Source organism: Ahaetulla prasina, chromosome 1, assembly GCF_028640845.1.
Source record: "Ahaetulla prasina isolate Xishuangbanna chromosome 1, ASM2864084v1, whole genome shotgun sequence".
NCBI lineage: Eukaryota > Metazoa > Chordata > Lepidosauria > Squamata > Colubridae > Ahaetulla > Ahaetulla prasina.
The window spans coordinates 48,916,430-48,939,226 of record NC_080539.1 but is presented as its reverse complement, the minus strand read 5'-3'; the positions used below and the strand labels follow the sequence as shown (position 1 = coordinate 48,939,226).

General features: G+C 39.5%; 2 protein-coding genes across 7 annotated transcripts in view; both read right to left on the bottom strand.

Annotated features, from left to right (window-relative positions):
- LOC131189197 (cullin-9-like) overlaps positions 1–1,708 on the bottom strand; it is a 51,080-nt gene extending 49,372 nt beyond the window's left edge. The window contains exons 1-2 of one of the 4 annotated variants that reach the window (XM_058165176.1): positions 1,135–1,708; positions 197–282 (exon numbers count right to left, since the gene is read on the bottom strand). The gene's annotated coding sequence lies outside the window, so the exon portion shown is untranslated. Of the gene's footprint in view, positions 1–196; positions 790–1,134 lie in introns of those variants that run through there. The other 3 variants (XM_058165172.1, XM_058165175.1, XM_058165173.1) reach the window with 3 other exon arrangements.
- Positions 1,709–5,896: 4,188 nt separating this feature from the next.
- Positions 5,897–22,797, bottom strand: part of SRF (serum response factor) — a 90,996-nt gene continuing 74,095 nt past the window's right edge. For 2 of the 3 annotated variants that reach the window (XM_058165167.1, XM_058165168.1), the window contains exons 5-8: positions 15,860–15,979; positions 12,374–12,565; positions 10,936–11,012; positions 5,897–9,775 (exon numbers count right to left, since the gene is read on the bottom strand). In XM_058165167.1, coding sequence (XP_058021150.1) covers positions 9,680–9,775; positions 10,936–11,012; positions 12,374–12,565; positions 15,860–15,979 — 485 coding nt within the window. In that variant the 3' untranslated portion in view covers positions 5,897–9,679. The remainder of the gene's footprint in view (positions 9,776–10,935; positions 11,013–12,373; positions 12,566–15,859; positions 15,980–22,797) is intronic. The other variant, XM_058165169.1, reaches the window with a different exon arrangement.

The window sequence follows — 22,797 nt, the reverse complement described above, 5'->3', positions numbered from 1 at the left end:
CCCATACTTTCATTTCCTCAGTTGAGTGCTTTGAGCTTTGAACTTCAACAGAAAGTGATCACTTAATCTTATAAATCAGATGGAATCGGGAATTTGGAATGTCATGACAATCACGGCCAACAAATTTAATAAAACAGAAAAAAATAAAATAGTATCAAAAATTAAAAAATGAAATTATAGAGATGATTATACTTACAGTATAAAATATATTACAAAACAAAAGGATGATGGACTGGATGGTTCCTGTATTGCTTTGGCATCTCGTTAGTTCCTTAGGGATATCTATGATTAGGTACCCAATGTTTTAAACTGCAATCATCTAAACTAGCTCAAAATTTCAAAAGTCAGTAGAGAGACATTTGGTTTGCCAGAGACATCCAATTAAGGAAAAGCAAAGATTCAAATGAACAGCAAATGATGTAAGAAATATAATTTACAAAGACTCATGAACTGATAGGAAATAAACCATTTCCTTTCACTCTTAGCAGCCTGGATTCAAGAAAGATTTTAGCACATTAAAGTCAGTGAATGGAAAACCTTTCTGCCACTTCTTTACGAAGCCTCTATTCATCCTTTCATCTGGCAAAACGGAGCTGGATTATTGGGGAGGGGGGGAGAAGACCTGTTAGCCGCAGCCATTGATACCTCTCTTTACACAGTAGAGGCAATGGGAGCCCGCAATATACGAAATAGATTCTGGCTCATCAAATGAAGCAAGAAAATCTAAGCTTGTATTTTTTTTAGGGGGAAAAAAACACTTTTGCCCTTTCGTTTTCAGTAGAAATCTTCCTCGCGCTCCCTATTTGTTCCCGTATTCAGAGAAACCCGCCCCCCCAGCCCGCGCCCGTTATCAGAGGAAAATGAGCAATATTCTAAGTTCCGTTTTCACACATTCCTTCTTTAATGGGAAAAGGAAGGAAGAAGGGAGGGAGGGAGGAAAAGGGCGGGAAAAGCGGAAGACGGAAAAGAACCGCTACCACCCTCGGCTGCACAGCCAGGAACTGTTTTGTTTGCCTAACCCTGAAGGTCGCCGAGCGGAGACCATCTTAGAAACAAGCAGCCGGGGAGAAACGAAAGGCGGGAACGAAAGGGAGACAAGCCCTGGTACGACCCCCCCACCCTCCCACTCCTTACCCGACTACCGAGGGCAGCAACGCGCCTCTCCCTGCTCCTTCTGCCGGCCACTTCTACCGCTTCGCGAGTTCCGGGTGATTAGAACGCATGCGCAACACCACCACCACCACCATCCGTGCACGCACGGATCCGATTCTTTTAGGCTCTCTTCCGTCGGCCGTTCTACGGATCCATGCGAGGGACATTTTGGGAGCGGTTAAAGCAGCTGGGTAGAAGGACGTGGGAGGAAGCGGTCTTGACGAGTCAGTTCTCCCCTCGACGCGAGTCCTTCGCTCTGTCTGGGCTAATGTTGCTGAAAGAAGCGCGCGCGCTGCCCTGCGCGGCAGTCCTCGCTGAAAAAGGCTCTTGTGATTGACAGTTTGCAGCAGCAGCTGTTTTATTACTTATGCCATTACTGCAAGTACACGCGATAGCGACACAGAATAATCACTGGGACATTACATTGTAGTTAATGCCGTCAAAAAATATGGAAACTTTGAACTATATAATAACGAGTAGGCATAGAAACTGACAGATGGGAACTTTTATTTTACAGCACTTTCCTTAATTACGAAGAACGTAGAACGTAGAAAATATAAAGAACAAGCGGTACTAACTGCTCTTTCCTTTCTCTGGCTATAATGCATTAAATGTGATTGTCAACAGAAGAACGACACAGCGAAACGAATATCACTCTAATTTTCAGTATCCTTTATCCTTACTTTATGCTTCAACAGTCTTGGATGTACCAAAATCATGTTAGCCATTGTCTATCCACTCTGCCGGATGAAGGTTTCTTAATAATAATAATAATAATAATTTAATTTTTATACCGCCCTTCTCCCGAAGGAGTCAGGGCGGTGAACAGGCAAATAAAATAATACAATACATTTCAATAAAAAACACTATTTAAAAAACTTATTCCAATAGTTATTCTTCCTCATGTTTCCAACTAATATGGTCCTGAGCTTCCTTTTGGCCAATGGGGCCAGCAATACTTGCTGATATTATGGAAAGTCATTAATAAGTACCAAAGTAATTAAATACGGTTGTCAAAAATTCCTAAGTATCATCTCTTTTCATCTGTTATTATAATTAATTAGTGACTAATATCCAATGCCTAGAGAAGTTAAACTGGTGGGTGAGATAATTGTGGAGCACTGTGCTGAACTTGCTGTGTTCTTTCTGTGAACTTGCTGCTGCTTGGAGCACTGTGCTGTGTCCAACTTACGCAGGTTTAGACATTAAATGCTGAATCGTGTGGTTCTTACCTAGTAAACTACAGCAATGGCAAGTACTCCAACCAATTAGCAAGCTTCATTGAAGCAATGGGTTGCTTCTGCCTTTTAGGATTTGCTATCAATAGTAAAGGAACATATTTTCAAGAAATGTGCCACAGGCTAGCACTTGATGGAATAACAATGAAAGCCTTGAAAAAGGCTACACAAATCAAGGCTTGTCAAGATAATGGTTTTCCCTATGACATTTTATGGAAGCAAAAGTTGGACTTTGAAGAAGCAGGAGAGAAAAAAATGACACTTTTGAATTTTTTTATTAGAGAAGACTCTTGAAAACATAGATAGCCAAAAAACAAACAAATGGGTAACAGAGCAAGTCAGTTTTAACTTCTCACTTGAGGTACAAATCAGGGGTGCTATTCAGCAGGTTCTGACAGGTTCTGGAGAACCATAGTGGAAATTTTGAGTAGTTCAGAGAACCAGCAAATACCACTTCTGGCTGGCTCCAGAGTGGGGTGGGAATGGAGATTTTGTAATATCCTTCCCTAGGAGTGGAGAGGGCATGTGAATTTTGCAGTATCCTTCCCCTTCCACACCCACCAAGCCATGCCCACAGAACCGGTAGTAAAAAAAAATTAATTCCACCACTGGTACAAATGATCATGCTCAAGTTATCATTATTTGGATACATATGAAGACCGAACTCCCTTGAAAAGTCCATGTCAGAAAGTGGAAAGAAAGAAAAGAAAAGGACAGCTGGCACCTATGTGTTTGGCCTCAGTTACAGTGATAATGGATGCATCAGTGAAACACTTGAAGGACCAAGTTAGCACATAATTAAAAATTAAACAATAAATCCAGCCCTTACCATTTATAAACATGTGAAACTAATTGTGGATTATCCATGTAAACGCAGATAACCAAACCATGCTTTAGAGAGATACGTGAACTAACAAAATCTCACATATCCTAAATAGAATCTAACTATAATCAGCCAGATTCAATTATGTCTGCTTTCACTAGAAATGTCCAAATCACCAAATCTGTCATCCACCCAGAAAGAGGCAGTTTATAACATAGAACCCGAATAATTCCAAACCAGTACATTTTTAGATAATTGTTCCATTTTTTTAAAAGGCTTTTGTACATTTACAAGTGGGAATTTCAGCTATATAGAGTGGGAATTTCAGCTTACATGGCAAGCTATTAGACATAGGAGTTTTGTCCTCTTTTACATCTGGCCAACTATAGCATTTATTAGAAATCCATTAATTAGAGAAAAAATCCTGGGAATTTTCCCTATCCACAAATTCTCTAGCAAATGACTTGTCCACACAAATTTTAAAAAAAGAAAGGGCGGGGGGAGGAATGTGATTTTGCTTTACACTTCTCATTTCTGATATAGTTATCCTAAGAGGTCTGTAAGGGGCGTGCATAAGAGCACAAGCGTGCCTACTGTTCCTGTCCTATTGTTTCCTTTCGTTATATCCAATTAATATAGTTATTACATACTCATACTTATATATATGCTTATATATTGTATAGTTATTTCATGCTTATGCTTATACTGTGTGACAAAATAAATAAATAAATAAAATATAGTTGTAACATAGTTATATCAGGTGATGGTATCTAGCCAACTTTGATTGTTCTAGTAAAAGCTTGGCAGAGTGGCCCTGATTAGTACCCAGATGTGAACTCACCAAGGAAGCCCCAAGTGTAAAGGAGTAAGGAGCTAACCTTGAAGAAGGAATGCAAGAATGGTTAGATTAAAAAGGGGGAGGAAGAGACAGTAAAAATGAACCTCAAGATAAACCTGCTTTCATTCTCTTTGGCATAAATAGGGGGAAAATTTTACCAATTTTCTAAATGCTGTTATGTATCTTATACTATTTGATTTCCAGTAATACTTGAGCAAATGGAGCAGGCAAACCAAATATAGAACAGTATTTGACATGCTTTATCTCTTATCAGACCAATTGAGTTAACTATTGCCTGTTGCAGAATTTGGGTATAACAACTGTACATTCCTCCACAGGCTTGTCTCTTTTTAGGCAGCTTTTGGCTATCACCCCTGTATTTTGCTTACTGGAATCCAGCTTTTGTTCTTTGTACCTTGGACTTTATGCAAATAGACAGGCACTTATTTTACAGGAACATTTATATTTGCCAAAATCTGCAGGAAAGTAGGCAACAGACACATATAAGAAAGCGTATCAAAATTGCAGGTTAGGGGGGTATTTGGTGTGAACTCCAGATTTGGATTACTTAGTAAAAAATTACCTAGTAAACTAATTCAGTTGTCTTTAATTTGTCGTTGCCAGCTTCTGTGAATTTGTCTGGTCTTCCATCAGGCACTGCTTGCTCATGAGGAGCCCCCATGCCCCTTGCATTTCAAAACTGTCCCTTTCTAGTCTCCTGATGGACAGGAGAGAAGAATATGAAGTGGAATGTATTCTGCAGATGTTTTGAATATCTTATTCACTACCCTGAATCTAAAAGGTTATGGGAAAGTACAACAGATGTCCACACTCCGTATTTTGTACATTGGTTTCCTCTGAAATTTTTCCATACAGCCCTTCCCTATAATCTGCCACTACTATAAATGATGGAGTGTGGGGGGAGAGAAAGATTTTCCAGCTCTGTCTGTGTGGCAAGTTTTCTTTAGTGATCTGGAATAAGGCTGATTGGGGGGGGAGGCTGTCAAACAAGCAGGAGTGGGTGGGGGAGAAAGTCTATAGTTGGTTCCCATAGCAACTTTGCAGTGTCATTTTCATGTGGAGAAGAAGAGAGGGAATCTAACCAGGGAAATGGTGTGGAAGAATAAGTAGCTAAACTTGAGGAAATGCAAGAATATCAACAGATCTGGAAAGGAAGAAGCAGTGCAAAAGAAACTCAGGAATAACGCTGCCTTGATTTTTTTGCTTTAAGAGGGGGCGGAAGAGATGCTATAAAGCAGAGGTCTTCAAACTTGGCAGCTTTAAGACTTGTGGACTTCAACTCCCCAGGAAGCTATGCTGGCTGGAGAATTCTGGGAGTTGAAGTCCACAAGTCTTAAAGCTGCCAAGTTTGAAGACCTCTGCTATAAAGCTTTCAAAATTCTGCTGAATCCTAAGAGTTCTTATGGTATGTGTTTCTTGACTTGATTTGTCTTGAAGGGCTGACACCAAAGTTGTAGAAGCTGGAGACTGAAAAGCAAACCGGGTGTAACACTGAACCACTTCTACATTCTTGCCAAGAAAACAGCACAGATACATCCATCCAGTGATCAGAAGTAGACTTGATGTAGAGACTTTACCTATTATCTACAGATTACATTTCTCGGCTCACGCTACATTAAGCATCACCCAGGCAAAATCCCCCACCTAGATCTCAACCAATCTCCTTTTCCTCCTCTACTGTGAAATTATTTCTTTTTATATGCATGCTGTTTAACATCACAGATCATTGCAATCGATTGTTTCCAGTCTGCAATTATTTATCATATTTCTTCATTGTCACACTCCCAGAAGACTCATGGCAGTTATTTGTCAAAGAAGCAATACTTAAGACACAAAGATTTGTGCACAAAATGATACATTTATTGAAAGATTATTTTTTTTAATACAAAAGAAAGCTCTGTACATAGTACTGCGATTACTGTCACATCCTTCCAGAAACACAACCCTGGAAATTAACAAATCACACACACACAGCCACTCACACGCACACATACACACGCGCACACATGCGCACGCACGTGCACACACAAAAAAAATCCAAAAACAATCGGTAAAGTGAACTAAAAATGTCACCACACAATAAATGCCATTTCATCCCTGATAAGTGTTCTTACAGTTCAACACTTTAATCACATGCAACATTAGCGTTTAACCTGCAGGTGCTTTTTTTGTAGGAGGGAGAACTTCCTTGAGGTGAAGGATGAGTATCAAGTGTAGAATCCCCAATCAGAAAATTAGTACAGTATCATAAAAAATAGATAATTCTTGATTTTAGCCCCTCGTCTCTATTTCAGCAGAGGATTTTTGAATTAGCAACATGATTTGAGAATTACTGTTTTGCAGGTGTGCCTTTATCCCAAGCAACTTCCTAGTAACAGCTGAGAAATTCCTTCTTGGAGAAAAACTATCAATGTATAAAGTTCCATTTGCATGGCAAATCCTTCAATATCAGAATTAGGGGGAAAACAGGGGTTGTTTAAGATTTATTCTGCTGACAAATGTTTTCATCAGTGGGTAGCTATCGTATATAAACCATTGTTCCATTATTGCCGGCAATGGAAGAAAATAGTTAACCAAGCAACTTTTTTTGCCATAAGGTGTATCTGTTTTGGGCTAGAGGGCAAAGAATAATCGTTCAGATGCCTTGACTGCCTTTCTTTCTCATGCCACTGATCTAACGAAGATGTTTAAAAACCTGCATTTTAAGTAAAAAAGGAATGAGGGTTAAAACAAGGGGATACTTTTGCACCAGTCTTGGAAACTTCACTACTGAAGTTAGTGCTGGAGAAGTACCAGTAAATTTAGATTGGTTGTAATATACATTTAAAGCAAAAGAACTGAATGAACCACTTCCTTTCAAACTGCAACTAGTTGGGAAATATACGTTTCAATGTTTTCTGACATTTAAAACAAAAACAAAAAATAAATGTAACCCATCAGGGAAGGTTTTAAACAAGTTACCCTAACATTCTCTTTGAATCAGATCTGAGCCAGATTTGATGGCGCTTGAGTATATTTTCATAATGTGGCCATGTGAGCTGAAGATGCAAATGAAAGTAGTACACAACTTCAGTTTGGCTTGAATGGCCATCCCAGGATTTGGGTGGCTTATTGAGCTATGCATCCTAAAGTGGGAGGGGCATGGCCCGTTTTAGAAAGGGTTGCAAGGTTTTTTAAGATGGCAAATGGATGCCTTAAGCATCCATAGGGAAAAAGATCTCCACTTTGCCCCAAGACCAGACAAAAGGACCAACACGTTGGTTTCATCTATTCTGAGTTAGACTCTGGCACTACAAAGGGAATGCTGATGCAGTTGCATGTGGCTTCCAGGTAGTACTTTTTACACACCTAGTATAAGCCTCCTCCTCTCCACTGGTGCAACCTTTCCAACAAAGCATGATTCAAGTGCTAGAGACATGTTTAAACGCTAATGTTCATGGAAACAATTTCAGAATATTACAATACAAATTTAAAAGGGCCTTTCTTCTCCTTTTTTTTCATCGCTGCCCCATCCATGGCCCATTTCCCCCCCACCCCAACTACAAACCCCATGAAAACTGTACAGGAGCCAGACTTTAATTCCTTTAAGAATTACATAAATACTGAGTTTAACACTTAGAAAAATAAAGTCTTTTTTTTTCAAGGCTTCTTTTATCTTTTAATTAAAAAAAGAAAGAAAGGAGTTACAGTAGCTGCTTTCTTTCTCTAAAAGTCTGCAGCCTCCTTAATCCAAAGCTGGCCATTTTTTGGGGATGGGGTGGGGGAGTGTTTATAAGAACCACTGACCTGTTCTGGGCTGAATGAAATGCATGATTGTGTGCAAACAAATGATCCAATAACCCAGCCCTTCCTCTCTATTCCGCATCTCTTTCCATTCTCCATTACTAGCAGTCCTCCTGCAGCTTCCCCTTTTAAATGTGTTACAATATTTATTCATTCCAGAACCTCCTGTTTGAAGCGTCATAAAATTTTTTTCTAAAGAACGTGGACACAGCAGTGGCTTCACAAAGAAATGGGAAGAAGCTTTATCACAAATGGTTAAGCTTGCCCCATCCCATCTACCCACTCCCAGGCTGTAGGTCCCGCAGGCCAAATATGCTTCATGATGGTGGTGCAACATACCATCTCATTTCCAGAGCCATCTGAGAAGCAAACAAATGCCATAGGCTATGTTACATCGTTGCACCCCAGACTGGTTATAGTTTATTTGTGGATGCAATTGCCTTGGGAAAGCTTGCTGAGTTAAGTTTAAATACTTTTTTTCTTAAACGACCCTTATTTGTTTCCAACTTCATTCCTTAGCACTAGCCTTCATCAACCTTTTCCAATCTTTTAGTCGACAATTCCCAGCATTGCCAAAAGCTAGTGGATATGGAGTTTGGAACCCAATACAACTTGGAGAGCACCAGTGGGGAAGGCTGCTTTATACCTTCCAAAATTAAAATAGTACTAATAATAATTATAACATGACTGTAGCTCTTCCTTCTCAGGAAGAAAAAATATCAGCACAACTCAAGCATTACACAAAATGAAGTCTGGTACTGGGCTTATGAGTTGCTGAGTGTGTTTCCAACAAAAAAGGGAGATGGGTAAACAATTCCTCTTTGGGCTGTAAGATGTGTATACAGCCAGACTAAATGGGCAAGAAGCTGCTCCAAGTCAGTTCCTATGCAACAAAAAAAAAAAGAGAGATTCCAAGAGAGGGATACTTTAAGGGTAAAAGGAAATCCAAGATGCTCAGTTGCTCCAGCTGGAATGCCAACAGGAAGAACCCTCTCTTTGCCAGCCAAGAATAAAGGCAAGCCAACCCACACAATGCATCATGGATTGTTTGAAGGCACAAAGCTGCAGCCAGGAAGTGACCTGAACTGGAATGGGGGAGGGGAAAGTGGTGACTGTCCCAGCTCTGTGTGTGTGTGTGTGTGTGTGTGTGTGTGTGTGTGTGTGTGTGTGTGTGTGTAAGGATATCAGGGCTATGCCTGAAAAGAGACTACCTTTTTTCAGAATGGCTTTGCAGCCTTCTGGACTGCAGCTTCTTCCCACAGCCTCAATTACTCTGCCTAGAGGTTACCAACTAAGGACATTCAAGGACATTCTTATGTATCAGAAGCAGCAAGGCAAAGAGAGAGAAAAATTCCCTCTCTGGCAATGAAAAACAGAGGGAAGGTTTCATACATGGCAGAGCAAATTCTCCCACTCATGAGAGAAAGTTTCTTTGGCTGGAACAAGAAGAAAACAAAACAACAAACAAAAAGAACAGTAAATGCAGTGTAACGAAGTCCCCCTACAGCCCAGGCTCAGCTTCCTGTTGCTGGCCTTGCAGCCACTTTTAATATGCATCTATGTACTTCTGTGGGTGCTTTTGTGGGTGGGGGTGTCAGTGTAAAGTGTGAGAAGAAAACGTGTAAAAGGCAACAATAAATAAGTGATGGAGTCCATACAAAAATAGGGACTGCCGAGATCCTTGTGCAGCTTGAGGAGTGCCATAGATCCAGGGCCAGATGCAGCATAAAGCTGGAGGCGTAGGCGGTGGCATCTGCTGGTTCATGTTGGGGTGCTGGGTACACACGTTTTCCCTTCCCCTCACCAGGTCCCTCCCAAAGTTGCTCAGTCACTCTTGGAACTATGTGATGCCTCCAAGTTGACCACCTGCAGCTCTGTCAAGTTGGCAGTGCTGCTGCTTTGCTGACCAATGACAGCCATCTGCAGAGAGAAAAGAACCAATGAAAGAAACAGTCCAGTGGTGAAATCTGAACCGGTCTAATACTGGTTCGCTGTGTGCGCGCATGCGCAGTGCACACCATGCACCAAATGTGAGGTACGTGTGCACAGTGCACGTCAAAAGGAGGCATGGGGTAAGTAGAACAGCGCGCGGGGGGTGATCAGCTGTGGCGCGCAATCTTTTTTTTTACTTTTAAAAGCATTTTTTTACAACCTAATCAGCTGAATAGGTTGTAAAAAATGCTTTTAAAAATTAAAAAAAGGCTCTGATGATCAGGTAGCTTAGCTGGGATCATCAGAGCCTTTTTTTAACCTTTTAAAAGCATTTTTTAAAAGAAGCGGCAAGTGGGCAAGCGGGCGATTGGGTGGACATGGGCCCAGGGATTTTTGCTACCAGTTCTCCGAACCATCCGCCGCCATTGCTACCAGATTTACTGATCCAGTCGGTACCGGGAGCATTTCACCCCTGGAACAGTCCCTTATGAGCCAACCCCAAACATTCTTCTGCTTCTGGGTCTCACAAAGGTGTAGTCCCAGCTTACTTTCTTCACTTACATTTCAAAACTATCTTTTAGAATTTCAAGGCATATGAAAACCTCACTGTACATATCACAATTAATAAAAGTCAGTGACACGAAAAATGAGACTAATGCCCAAAAGCCATGTTTATATATTCAATGAGTAGCATATGCCATGCAAGCTCAGAGGTTCACTATGTATTTGACTGGAGCTATTGTTAATAAACTGAGAGGCTTCTGCTAGCAGTCACATGCGGGGTGTCAAACTTGTGTCGTCACGTTGTCGTCACGTGATCTATTGCAACTTTCCCCCCCTTCACTAAGCCAGGGATGGGCCTGGCCAGTGCGCGACGCAACTGGCCCACAGCCAGTGACTTTGACACCCCTGTTTTAAATGAACATCTGCTCACAACACTTCTGTAAATGGAACATGAAATATGAAATCTTCATGTCTTGAACAACTAAGGGAAAAAATTCAGATGCTGCAAAATAATTGCAACCATAATTACAATTAATTGTTATACCATACTTACTTCTCCTGCAAGTCTATCTCATTTTCAGTAAAATGACTGCAGTCTCAGAGTAAAAGTTGAAAAGAAAAATACAAGGTTGTTTTGTACCTACCTGGTGAAGCTGAACAGCTGAGACTGGGATCTGAACTGTTCCTGACGGAGCTGTCAGGAATACCTGAGGGACTCCACCTGCCAGAGAAAGTGACAGATGAATACTAGTCATTCTCCAAAATTAGCTTCGATCGCTCTAGATTATGCGGGCATAATCACAGTGGGAAATTAAAAAATGGAATAGAATAGAATTTTTTTAATTGGCCAAGTGTGATTGGACACACAAGGAATTTGTCTTGGTACATATGAACTACTGCTATCAAAACCAAATAACTCACAAAGCAAGCTATGTTTTTACAGAACAAAAAAAAATAGCCTATAGACGGGGTGAGATCCAGATTTTTTCCCTACCGGTTCTGTGGGTGTGGCAGGGGAAGGATACTGCAAAATCTCCAGGGCCAGTCAGAGGTGGTATTTACCGGTTCTCTGAACTACTCAAAATTTCCGCTACTGGTTCTCCAGAACCTGTTAGAACCTGCTGGATTTCACCCCTGCCTATAGATAAACTGATTTCACATATGCTATATCATAATATGCTTGGCTTTTTTTTAAAAAAAAAGGCTTACTCTGTTATGTGAATCCAGCCACTGTGGTTCGTAAAGCAAAATTTCTAGTGCTGCATATTGGTATATCTATCTAGCCAATTGGAATTAATTCAATATATGAAGTTTAAATAATTCATGCATTAATTATTGCATTACTATTGCATTACTATGTGATCCTCCCCTTTCATATAAAAACCTCACTAAGAGAATAGACTCTGAAGTGATTTGGGAATCATTTTTTTCTCCCTCCTTTATAATGTATATCCCAGCAGCCTATGCAATGACCAGCATCTCCTTTTTGGGACTCAAAGAGTTTTGGTTTTTACAAAAATTGGGGTAGGAAGCCATTGTAACCACCATAAACAGGATAAGGAAGTCTCAATCAAATGCTTCTCCTGAATGATTGCCTAAAACTGAAAGCTACTGTATACATCATCTGCATGTAAATCCTCTCTCGGATCACATCCCTTATTCATCTGTATTAAACTTTAAGCAGGCTAACTAAAAAGGATCCTCTTTCTTGATTTCCTTCCTTGTTTCTACTTTGATTGATCGTCACATTTTAGCAAATTTGTTCCTAAAATGGAGAAGAGAGCAAGGTCTGTTTCTAGGCTCAGTAAAATATTCATTTGAATAGACAATGTTATCATACAGGCAATACATCTCAAACATCTATTTTCTTGAGTTCATGTGGCTATTGTGGCAGCTAATGAAAAAAATATGGATTGCTTAAAAAGTTTCTCACAGTAAGGTACCCATGTTGAACTGGAAACACTCTGTTGGTTGAGAACCAAATGCTGATTGATGCTATGTATATGTATAGCTAGAGAAATCAGATGGGCAGTAAGCAATATAGGTTGTTCAAACATCAAACTTATCTGGGTCCAGTCTTACCCTGATCCTGGACTTGCCCATGTGAAACCTGCATTGCTGATGGGGCCTGGGAGAAGGCATTGAGAACCGCAAGGCCACCATCCGTGAGGCCCGATGTAGGAGCGTACATCACTGCATGAGAACTGGGGTACATCATATGGCCTCCCACAGTGGTTGGCACAGATGAAGTCATGATTGTAGCTGGCAGGGTCACTGGCAAAACAAAAGAAAAGACACAACTGAAATATCTGGATGCTACATTGGTTTCCCTCCGCTGTCTTACCTGCAGAAGCAAGACCTCTTCACGCTTCCATCAGGTGTGTGCACTGTCACAGGGTAAAACCTACTCTAGAGGATCTCTGAACCGGTAAAAATTTGTCATGTACATTTGCCACAATCTGAATCCTATGGCCAGGAGATAAAATTGTCCAAAGGCTTCTTAACACATGACAGAATACAAATTCTACAGTTCTGAAAAGATGTGATGTATGTCTGAAAATCAGGCTGCTGCCTCATATTCCCAGATCAGATCTCTTTTCCTTTATTGAGGGAGAAGGGTGGTGATGAAGCTATTTTTTAGTGGAACCAAAATTTATTTTTAAAAAAAACATACTATTTTTAGACACAGATAGAAAATTGTTTCTAAAAACAAATATCAATGTATAAAATATACAATAAGGATCCAGAGCTTTGATGCTGCTGGGAAAGCAGGGTTAGAACAGCCCCATCCTCTCCTTAATTGGGGAGTTTGTTCCATAAAACAGAGCAGAGGTGAAGCATGTGTATGTGTATGATGAAAAAAGAAAAGTCGTCAGGAAGTCAGCACAGAAGGGGAAAAGAAACTTCCAACACAAACAACAAACCTTGGGAGAGAGGAAGAGAGAGAGTGCTGAGGGGGAGAGAAAAGCCCCCATTCAAAAATCTGTAGGAGAAGAGTAAAAACAGGTTTTACATTCAAAAGGACTGAGACCTGGGAAATAAGAACAACTTAACAAAAAAACAATTAATGTAGAAAAATAGCACTACCAATTAAGATTAGAAATAAGGAACAGGACTTTAATTTTGTATAATAAAATTGTTTTAGAGGGAAAATCAAATATAGTCTTTGTGAATTTTTTAAAAAATTTGCATTTATATCCCGCCCTTCTCCGAAGACTCAGGGCAGCTTAAAGTCTTCATCCATTTGTATATTATATACAAAGTCAACTTATTGCCCCCGACAATCTGGGTCCTCATTTTACCTACCTTATAAAGGATGGAAGGCTGAGTCAACCTTGGGCCTGGTGGGACTTGAACCTGCAGTAATTGCAAGCAGCTGCTGTTAATAACAGACTGTCTTACCAGTCTGAGCCACCAGAGGCCCTGATCTGTACCAGATTAAAAAAAACTATATAGGAACATATATTTTTCTTAATCTGCACCAGATTAAGAAAAACCAATCATACAGAAACATCAACATGCAATTGGGATGGTCTGTTCTTGGTTATTCCCGGTTAATGTTGGATGGGAGACCACTAGAAACCTCAGGACAATAGATTATACTGAAAAGTTAAAACATCAATACCCAAATGTCATCCTGGAAGACAACAAATCCCTTCCGTGTTGTTGCTGTGAAAAATGCACACATGTCCATAAAATCCCCAGGAACCAAGTATGACACAAAATATACCGGTACTTTTGGTTTATTTAGCCGTGTAAAATAATTTTTTCATTTAAAAAATAGAAATGTTTTTGGAATATATTTTTATTAGTCTCACTAGATGGCACTAAAGTTGTATTCTCATTTTGCTTTTTTTTTTTTTTGCAGACTTATCAGTATTAATTAGTCAAGGAATTACTGACCTAAAAGATCCTAACCTCATAGACAATAATAAACTTTGACCCAAGACAAGAATTAATGTAGAATAAATTCCTATCACTTCCTAACAATAAGATTAAATAGCACACTGCAGAACTTTACCCTACCAGGAGCAGGGAGAAAACAGCATCTTATTATATAATTGGAAGAGATGCATCAAGTATGATAACCAGGATAACCTGCTTTTCAGCCTCAAGTAAAGGAGAGCCATTCATTTCCTAGATTCCATCATCAAACCATATTAGGAGTTATCTGCTATCTTGAAATTTTGACTCACTGATTACAGATCTGCTTTTTGCCCCAAAAGACAGGAAGTCTGGTCTTCCTTTCTAAGAATTAGGAAACACTGATGACATATTGTCTTAAGCATACATGGGAACTGAGCAAATGTGATTGAAACTAAGGCAGTTTTGATCCAACTCATTTTATTACTAAAATGTAGTTTTAAAATAGCAACATACTATTGCTATTGGTCTTCTCATCATTCCTGTAGCCCATCTCCTCCTACTTGTGACTGCATGACTGTAACTTTGTTGCTTGTATCCTTGCGATTGATATTGATATTTTTTTTATTTGCATTTATATCCCGCCCTTCTCCGAAGACTCAGGGCGGTTTACACTATGTTAGCAATAGTCTTCATCCATTTGTATATTATATACAAAATCAACTTATTGCCCCCAACAATCTGGGTCCTCATTTTACCTACCTTATAAAGGATGGAAGGCTGAGTCAACCTTGGGCCTGGTGGGACCTGAACCTGCAGTAATTGCAAGCAGCTGTGTTAATAACAGACTGTCTTAACAGTCTGAGCCACCAGAGACCCCCTTGACTGTTTCCTAATATGATTTGATTGCTTATTGTACCCTATGACTGTTACTGGGTGTATCTTGTCTTTTTATGTACACTGAGAGCGTATGCACCAAAGACAAATTCCTTGTGTGTCTAATCACACTTGGCCAATAAAGAATTCTATTCTATTCTATTACTGTGTGACAATGGGGGGATGGCATAGAAAGTTTTTTAAAACTCGTATGTATGTACTTAGTCTATTGGAGGCTTTGCTCATTTTGTCTCCAAAATTTTTTTGCAAAAACTCAGCAGAAAATTACATCACTGTTACATGGCAACAATTAGAAAGTCAATGAGGAAACTAGCAGGAGGTTCTCCAAGTCACTCCAGCAAGTGTTTCCCACTCCTGCCATTTTTTCACTTGCCAACCCAGAGTCTGTATAGCTAAGCTCCACAGCGCCCACAGTAGCCACCTGACCATAACACTTACCTACTGGCCTGCTTGCCTGGAACTCCCACTTCTTCCCATGTCAGAGGTCACATGAGCTCCTTGCTTAAGGACCCACATGATCCTGAGTTTACGAGTGCAGCGTCACTAAGTAATGCAGTCATGTGAGTTCCTTGGTTTAACGAGCCACAAAGTCCTGTGGTTACAATAGCAACCAGGATTGCTGTCACTAAGTGATGTTGTCATGTCACATCACTCTCTGGAACTGTATTGCTTAGTGATGGAAATTCAAGTCCCAGTTGCCATCATAGAACTACCTGCATTGAACTGCTTGATGTTGAGTTCCGGTGGACACCCCTGAAGGGCTCCTGACTGCTGCAGAATGCGAGTTAGGGGTGATTGGTTGCCTACCTGTCCCACTGGAAGAGGTCTGTGTGATGTCAGTGCTGTTGTCGCTTGTAGGAGACGTTTGTTGGGGGGCCTGATGCACCTGGATGGCTTGCACAGGAACCTGTTGAGCCACTGCGCCACCTGGGAAGCAAGACAAGCTTTTCTTAGCATCTGCTGTTGCTTGAACCCTTTGACTGGAGTTGACAAGATATGTTAGATGCTTTTTCAAAACAATTACAGCAACATGCTATCCCTCCACTTGGTTACAGCAGTTTTTTCCAAGTTATTTTTAAGAAATTGTTCAAATGATATTGCTTTCAACCACAGCACTATCAGAAGTTAGAAGCCAATGAGGGAGGAATTAAGTCAGACAATGTAAATAGGATGAGCTGTAGAAATTTCTATATTTGAAATAAAGCACTGTACAAAAAGTGATGCCTTTTGTTATTTAGGATCATGCCATATCTATTAAGTCCGCAACGTAAGACTTCCAAGAAATATGGATATATCAAAAACTAATCTCAAAATTCTCACAAACAAGAAAAAGCAGTTTTTTAACACTAATCTCATACAAACAATTAGATACAATGAAAGCAATTTGTTTGGTAGTTGGTTGTTTATGAATCACATTTAGAAACTGCCCATCTCCCTCATAGACTTTTTAAAACTTAAGATACACAGCAATGTGATATAGTGCTTAAGAACTTGGATTGGCAGCCTTCAGCATGGAAGTTCACTGGATGAACTTCTAGACACTCTTATTTAGCCAGACCTACCTCATTGGGTTGTTGTCATAGGGCAAAATGGGAAGAGGGAACACTATTAATACTTCCTTAAGCTCCTGAACAACAGATGGGAAATAAATTTAATAATCAAAAAACTTCCCCAAAGAAAGGGGGGTCTGTGAAGGAGATGGGCAGTTTCTAAATATTGAGAAATTACATTTCCCCAATCTGATATCTTTTAGAAATACTGGAGATATAACTACCATTAACTATAACTTTCAGGTCCCAGCAAATATGACTATGACTTTCCTGGGTGAATATTTTAGTCAGGAGACTTCTAGCAAGCACCAGGTAACGTAAGAACTGTTCCGAAAAGATTCAACCACATTTTGGGAAAAGCCACCAAAAAAGTATTTATAAAGAAAGCTACCATCTCTTGCACCTGAGCGATTCAGAATTGCAAAGCTGTAGTACCCATGAACAGTAAGGATCCATTGGGCTGCAATGAATAATTCTTTCCATAAATTTATTTGTATCATTAATTCTATAATGTACATGTATGTAACTTTGTGTTTGTCTCTAGGTATATTTTACCTGTAGAGAGAGTGAATTTATTTATATGCTAATTATAAATATTACTATATTAATTATATTTTGTGTGAGGAAGCAGTATTACACAAGGACTAAGTCGAAATATGGTAGCAGACCCTCTTTTTTTGCATCAACATGCTTTCTCATCTTTTTCTAATCCATTTAAAGCACAAATATAGCTAAAATAATATTTATATCCCCTCAGCCTACTCGAAGAGATTTTTCTGTCTACCAGCATCCAAAATAATGTACAGAGAAGTAAATATAATGTCAAGAGGAAGGAGTCTCCTAGTAAAGCATTTGGTTAGCTGTTGCCACCATGAGTTTCTACTCTTTCCCAGCAAGCACAGTGGACAGGACATGCAGATCTAAATTTCCAGGTTAAAGTGTCTACATTTCCTGGCTACATCATTTCCCTTCTCTTTACATATTTACCAATTTTAGTCCAAGTCTGCCATCCACTGTAGCCTTTCCATTATCTACTATTATCAAAATATAAAACAGCTTTAAAGACAAATATACCATGTTCCCAGAAAGGTGGGGTCTCTTTTGCTCTCTTACTCTGTCTTCCCTTTAAGAAAAAGGATCTGACAAATACAAATAGGGCTGTAAACTAGATGCCTCCTACAGTGCACAATATCAGCAAATCACACAAGGTTAAATCAAATTTCTGGCATCTTGTGCAAAAATAGTGTCCCAACCTGGCAGCAGCACCTGGTTAACTTTGGATATGATTTGGATAAACTAAGTAGGATCAGCTGATTTGCTAGCATGATAGAAACTACCAGGATATCCCAGAACAGAAACTAGATTTGAAAATTAAGAAAATATCTTGGGGAGAAGAAAACCTTATACAGAACAAATTTAGTAGATGCTCACTTCATATGACAACCATTAGTAAAAAGATACACCTTGCATTTTCCAGCAAAACCTTCTAGAGTTTTGTACAATTTTATTTCATTGCTACCACCATGAATTGATCTTCCATGAACAGAAGCTAATACCAGCAACAGACAATTTGAGAATTCTTCAGAGTATTTAACCACATATCCCATATTCCATAACCACTGGCTACACTGACAAGGGCTTATGGAGAGCAATAATCCAAAATCTATAAAGTACCAGTTTGTTTTCTACTGGGCTATCAGGACAATCAATATGGTGTAGCGGTTAAAGCAGTGGGCTAGAGAGTGGGGGACTGTGAGTTTCAGTTCCTCCTTGGACAGAAAGCCATCTGGGGGACTTTGGGTCAGTCCCCCTCTCTAAGCCTAGGAAAGAGGCAATGACAAATCACTTCTAAAAAACCTTGCCAAGAAAACTGAAGAGATTTGTGAAGGCAGCTGCCAGGAGTCAATGCTGATTTGCAGTCTGCTTAATTCCAGTGCATGAAAGTAATGAAAACACTAAATGAAATAATTTGGCAGGTGCCAAAGGTCAGTTTGAGTAGGCTCACACACAGCAATGAGCATGATTATATTAACCATGATTTATTGAATAATGGCTGGGTTTATATAATACCCAAACCTGAAACCATGTATGTGACAGTTAAGCACAATGTGCAACTCCCACCTTGGGCGTTTTTGCTGCATCTTACAGTTTTTGCTGCAACCTGAAATAGGTTACAATACAGCTATTCATAAAGTATATATTTTTCAATCCTCACAACTATGTCAAACGGTCACAACTTTACTTAAGCAAGTGGCTTCTCGGTGGTCGTCCCCAATAACTTGGATTCATTTCAACCACATTTATATTTAGAAGTTATGCCAAAGATTGCTTTAGTGGCCCTAAAGGGGCCTCTTCTATGTCAAGAGGAGGACAAAAAGAAAGATAATTCTCCAAACTGCTCTAAATTTCTCTGTTGTTTGGTTGACATCATACAGAAAGCTAGGCTAAAAAAGGACTGAATTGCTTTTGATGAATTGTGGGAACCTAGCCATTGTCTTAGCAACTTGTGTAAACAGATCATCATAAACATTAATATGATTTATTTCCTTAAGCATAAAATACTATGTGAGTTCAGCAACTTTGTTTTCTTAACTTAGATTTAGGGTTATAAAGCACAACAGTTTTTGATGCTTTATTCTGTTCTTACCCCAGAATAGAATAGAATAGAATAGAATAGAATAGAATAGAATAGAATAGAATAGAATAGAATAGAATAGAATAGAATAGAATAGAATAGAATAGAATTTTTTATTGGCCAAGTATGATTGGACACACAAGGAATTTGTCTTGGTGAATTATCTTCCCAAGAGACCAAAACAACACCAAATTTATTTTCTTTACAAGAAACAGATAAAAATATTTTATTTTCTGAGACCCTTTAAATCAGGGGTCTCCAACCTTGGTCCCTTTAAGACTTGTGGACTTCAACTCCCAGAGTTCCTCAGCCAATAATTTTGTGACAATAGCTTTTGTAGAACTCCTTGGAATCAAGCATACAGAACAGGAGAGAGAAGAGAAATGAACTTTAGTAACCAGATACAGAAAGTGGTATGATGACAGAAAGTTCAAAGGTCAGAGTTTTCCCTTTTTCTTCTGGATTGTCCTTTAAAAATAAAACTACATTAAGGCTGAAGGGTTACCCTATAGGTGTAGTTCAAAATGTGTCACCCACTTTAGCAACTGTGAAGGACAATACAAACAAAAGATGCTCCAGAAGTTAGAACATCTAAAAGTTAGGATAACAACTGAAACTGCAATGACGCAGTGGTTAGAGTGCAGTACTGCAGGCTACTTCAGCTGATCAGCAGTTTGGCAGATTGAATCTCACCAGGCTCAAGGTTGACTCAGCCTTCCATCCTTCCAACGTCAGTAAAATGAGGATCCAGATTTTTGGGGGCAATATGCTGATTCTGTAAACTGCTTAGAGAGGGCTGTAAAGCACTGTGAAGTGGTATATAAGTCTAACTGCTATTGCTATTAAAGCATCTCCTTCTTTTTACCTTTTCAATCATATAGCCACCATCTTGACTTCTTCACCTCTCCTGGGGATGCCTCTGGCCCTGAATTTGGTCTTAGGGCATTAAATTGCCATGTTTGTCGTAAAATGATGTTCTCATTCTGTCCTACCTATATATAAAGGTTTGCTCAATCTAAGGGGTTAATCAGGTATGAATATCCATTTAATATCAAAAAAAAAATTATACCAGAACAAAGTGAGAGTGATCTAATCTAACAGGGTGTTGCTTAAATTGTTGCCAGGCTAATCCAAATTTACACCACCATTGAGAGACAGACAAATTTCTTAAGAGTGAGTTTGTTCCAATGACCTACATAAAATGCATTCCTAGGCACTGAATTCCACACACCATTATTCTATCTAGCTCCACCCACCCACCGGTTCTTCCCTGGGGCTTTCTCTAGACCTCCCAATCTGATTCATTATGCTACTTTGAAGATACCACTGACTCAGTAGTTTTCTTTTCCTAATTTAAACTACCATAGAAGTAATATTACAGCCCCTCAGGGTAGGCTAATGTAACTGAGCCGTCTTCTTTTCTAAATTCTTAAATCTGGGTATCAGGAGAAATGTTTATGTCTTCTATCAGGACTTCAATCTCAGCTTGTGGCAGAACTAAACTGACCCAACATCCTGCAGCAGCACTAATTGAACAGGAAATAGGTCATCCAAAAATTCTAGTTACATAGCAACCCAAGCATCATTGCACTGCTCTATTTTTTCCAAAGGGACTCTCAAAAAATGAAAATTGTAGCAAAACAAATTCTGGTAATAATTACAAGAAAAATCACACAAGGTGGCAGCACTTGGCCAACCTTGGCTGATCTTGAAAGAGCTAAACAGGATGAGATCTGTCAGTACTTGGGCTGCCATGAAATACCCAGATATCTATAAGATTCAGAAATAAAAAATAAAATCCAGAAAGAGCAGTGGGAAACGACTTCCATATTATTGACAAGAAAACTCCAGGAATCAACTCCAATGGGATGGGGGAAGGTGTTTGCTTTACCTGAATGAAATCTTCCTATAGTAAAGTATTGTCATTCATGAAACAAATCATATCATAAAGTGCTTACTACTTATCTGTAGGATACATTTAGCTGTATCTGTCTAGGTCCCACACTTAGCTGGATTAGATTACAGATGGATCATCTGTGGCTTTTCATAGGTGGCATCCTTCATTGCTGATTGCAGGGGCTGTGGATGCTACAAATTGTGTCATAGGAACATTAACAATCTTCAGAAGAAGACCTCTCTTGGGATGCTCCCAGGCTATGGAGAGTACTCAAACAAGTATTGCCTGCTTTCAACTCCTATCTTCACTTAGAAAATCTGTAAATACACATCTCTTTCATCAAGTGTTTTCTTAATTAATTTTAGTATCAAGTTTATTTTTAACTTTCCCCCATTCTGTGCTGTAGCCCCTGCTTTGTGGAACATCCTCCCCTTCGAGATTAGAATGGCCCCAAACCTCTTGGTCTTTCTTAATGCTTTAAAAAGGCTTTAAAAACTTGCCTGTATTATATATAATGTGTTATGGACCCATTCCTTTACAGTTAATTGGTTGTGGATTAACCAAAATAGTTATTTAACTCTTTTGGCTGCTGTAATGTATTTATTCTTTGGATTGTTTTTATTGTTTTAAATTGTTTTACAGTTTTATAATTGTAAGTTGCCCAGTCACTACTAGACTGAGCTATAGAAATTGAATAAATAAATAAGGTAAAGGTTCCCCTCACATATATGTGCTACTTGTTCCCGACTCTAGGGGGCGGTGCTCATCTCCGTTTCAAAGCCGAAGAGCCAGCCCTGTCCAAAGATGTCTCCATGGTTGTGGCTGGCAAAGGCGCACGGAACGCTATTACCTTCCCACCAAAAGTGGTCCCTGTTTTTCTACTTGCATTTTTTACGTGCTTTCGAACTGCTAGGTTGGCAAAAGCTGGGTCAAGTAACAGGAGCTCATCCTGTTACGTGGCACTAGGGATGTGAACCTCTGAACTGCCAACCTTTCGATCAACAAGCTCAGCGTCTTAGCCACTGAGCCATACTTTTAATTACTATTTCTTGTGTTAATTATGCAGTTGAATAAACCAGAGATGTGGTGGGCTAAAAATCAAACAATTAAGTACTGAACTCCGTAGTCACTTGTCCAGCTCTATGTTCCACTTAGTGGCAATGGGCTCCCTTTCTCTAGAGACAACAGATTGCAGGTTCTCCCTGTAGCTAAAAATATCAGTGCACAATTTTATTTGCACACACTAGACTAGAGTAACAAATAGGGGAAGGACAATTAATGAATGCAGGAAGAACAGCAATCAGCAATAGTAGAAAGATGGCTTGTGATTTGGGGGCAGTGGTCTCACAAGATTCAGAAGGCAGGATAGGCCAGCTGGGGCATGAGTTAGGCCTTTGGGACTCCCCATTCCTTACATACAGAACATTTTTAACCTGCCAAGTACTCAAATGAATATTCCAGTGGCCTTGGTAAATGCCTTTTCCCCTGTTGCATGTCAGGCCTGGCAGACAATGCTTTTCATTTTAGTTCTGATATTTTGATAGAGCAAAAGAGTTTGATCGGTTTTTCTGCTATATTCGGAATAAAGCTGAAGTACATAGTTAATGTTCCTGCTGATATGGCTACTTTTAAGGTATTTCCTGTAATATCTGGTTTATTTCTT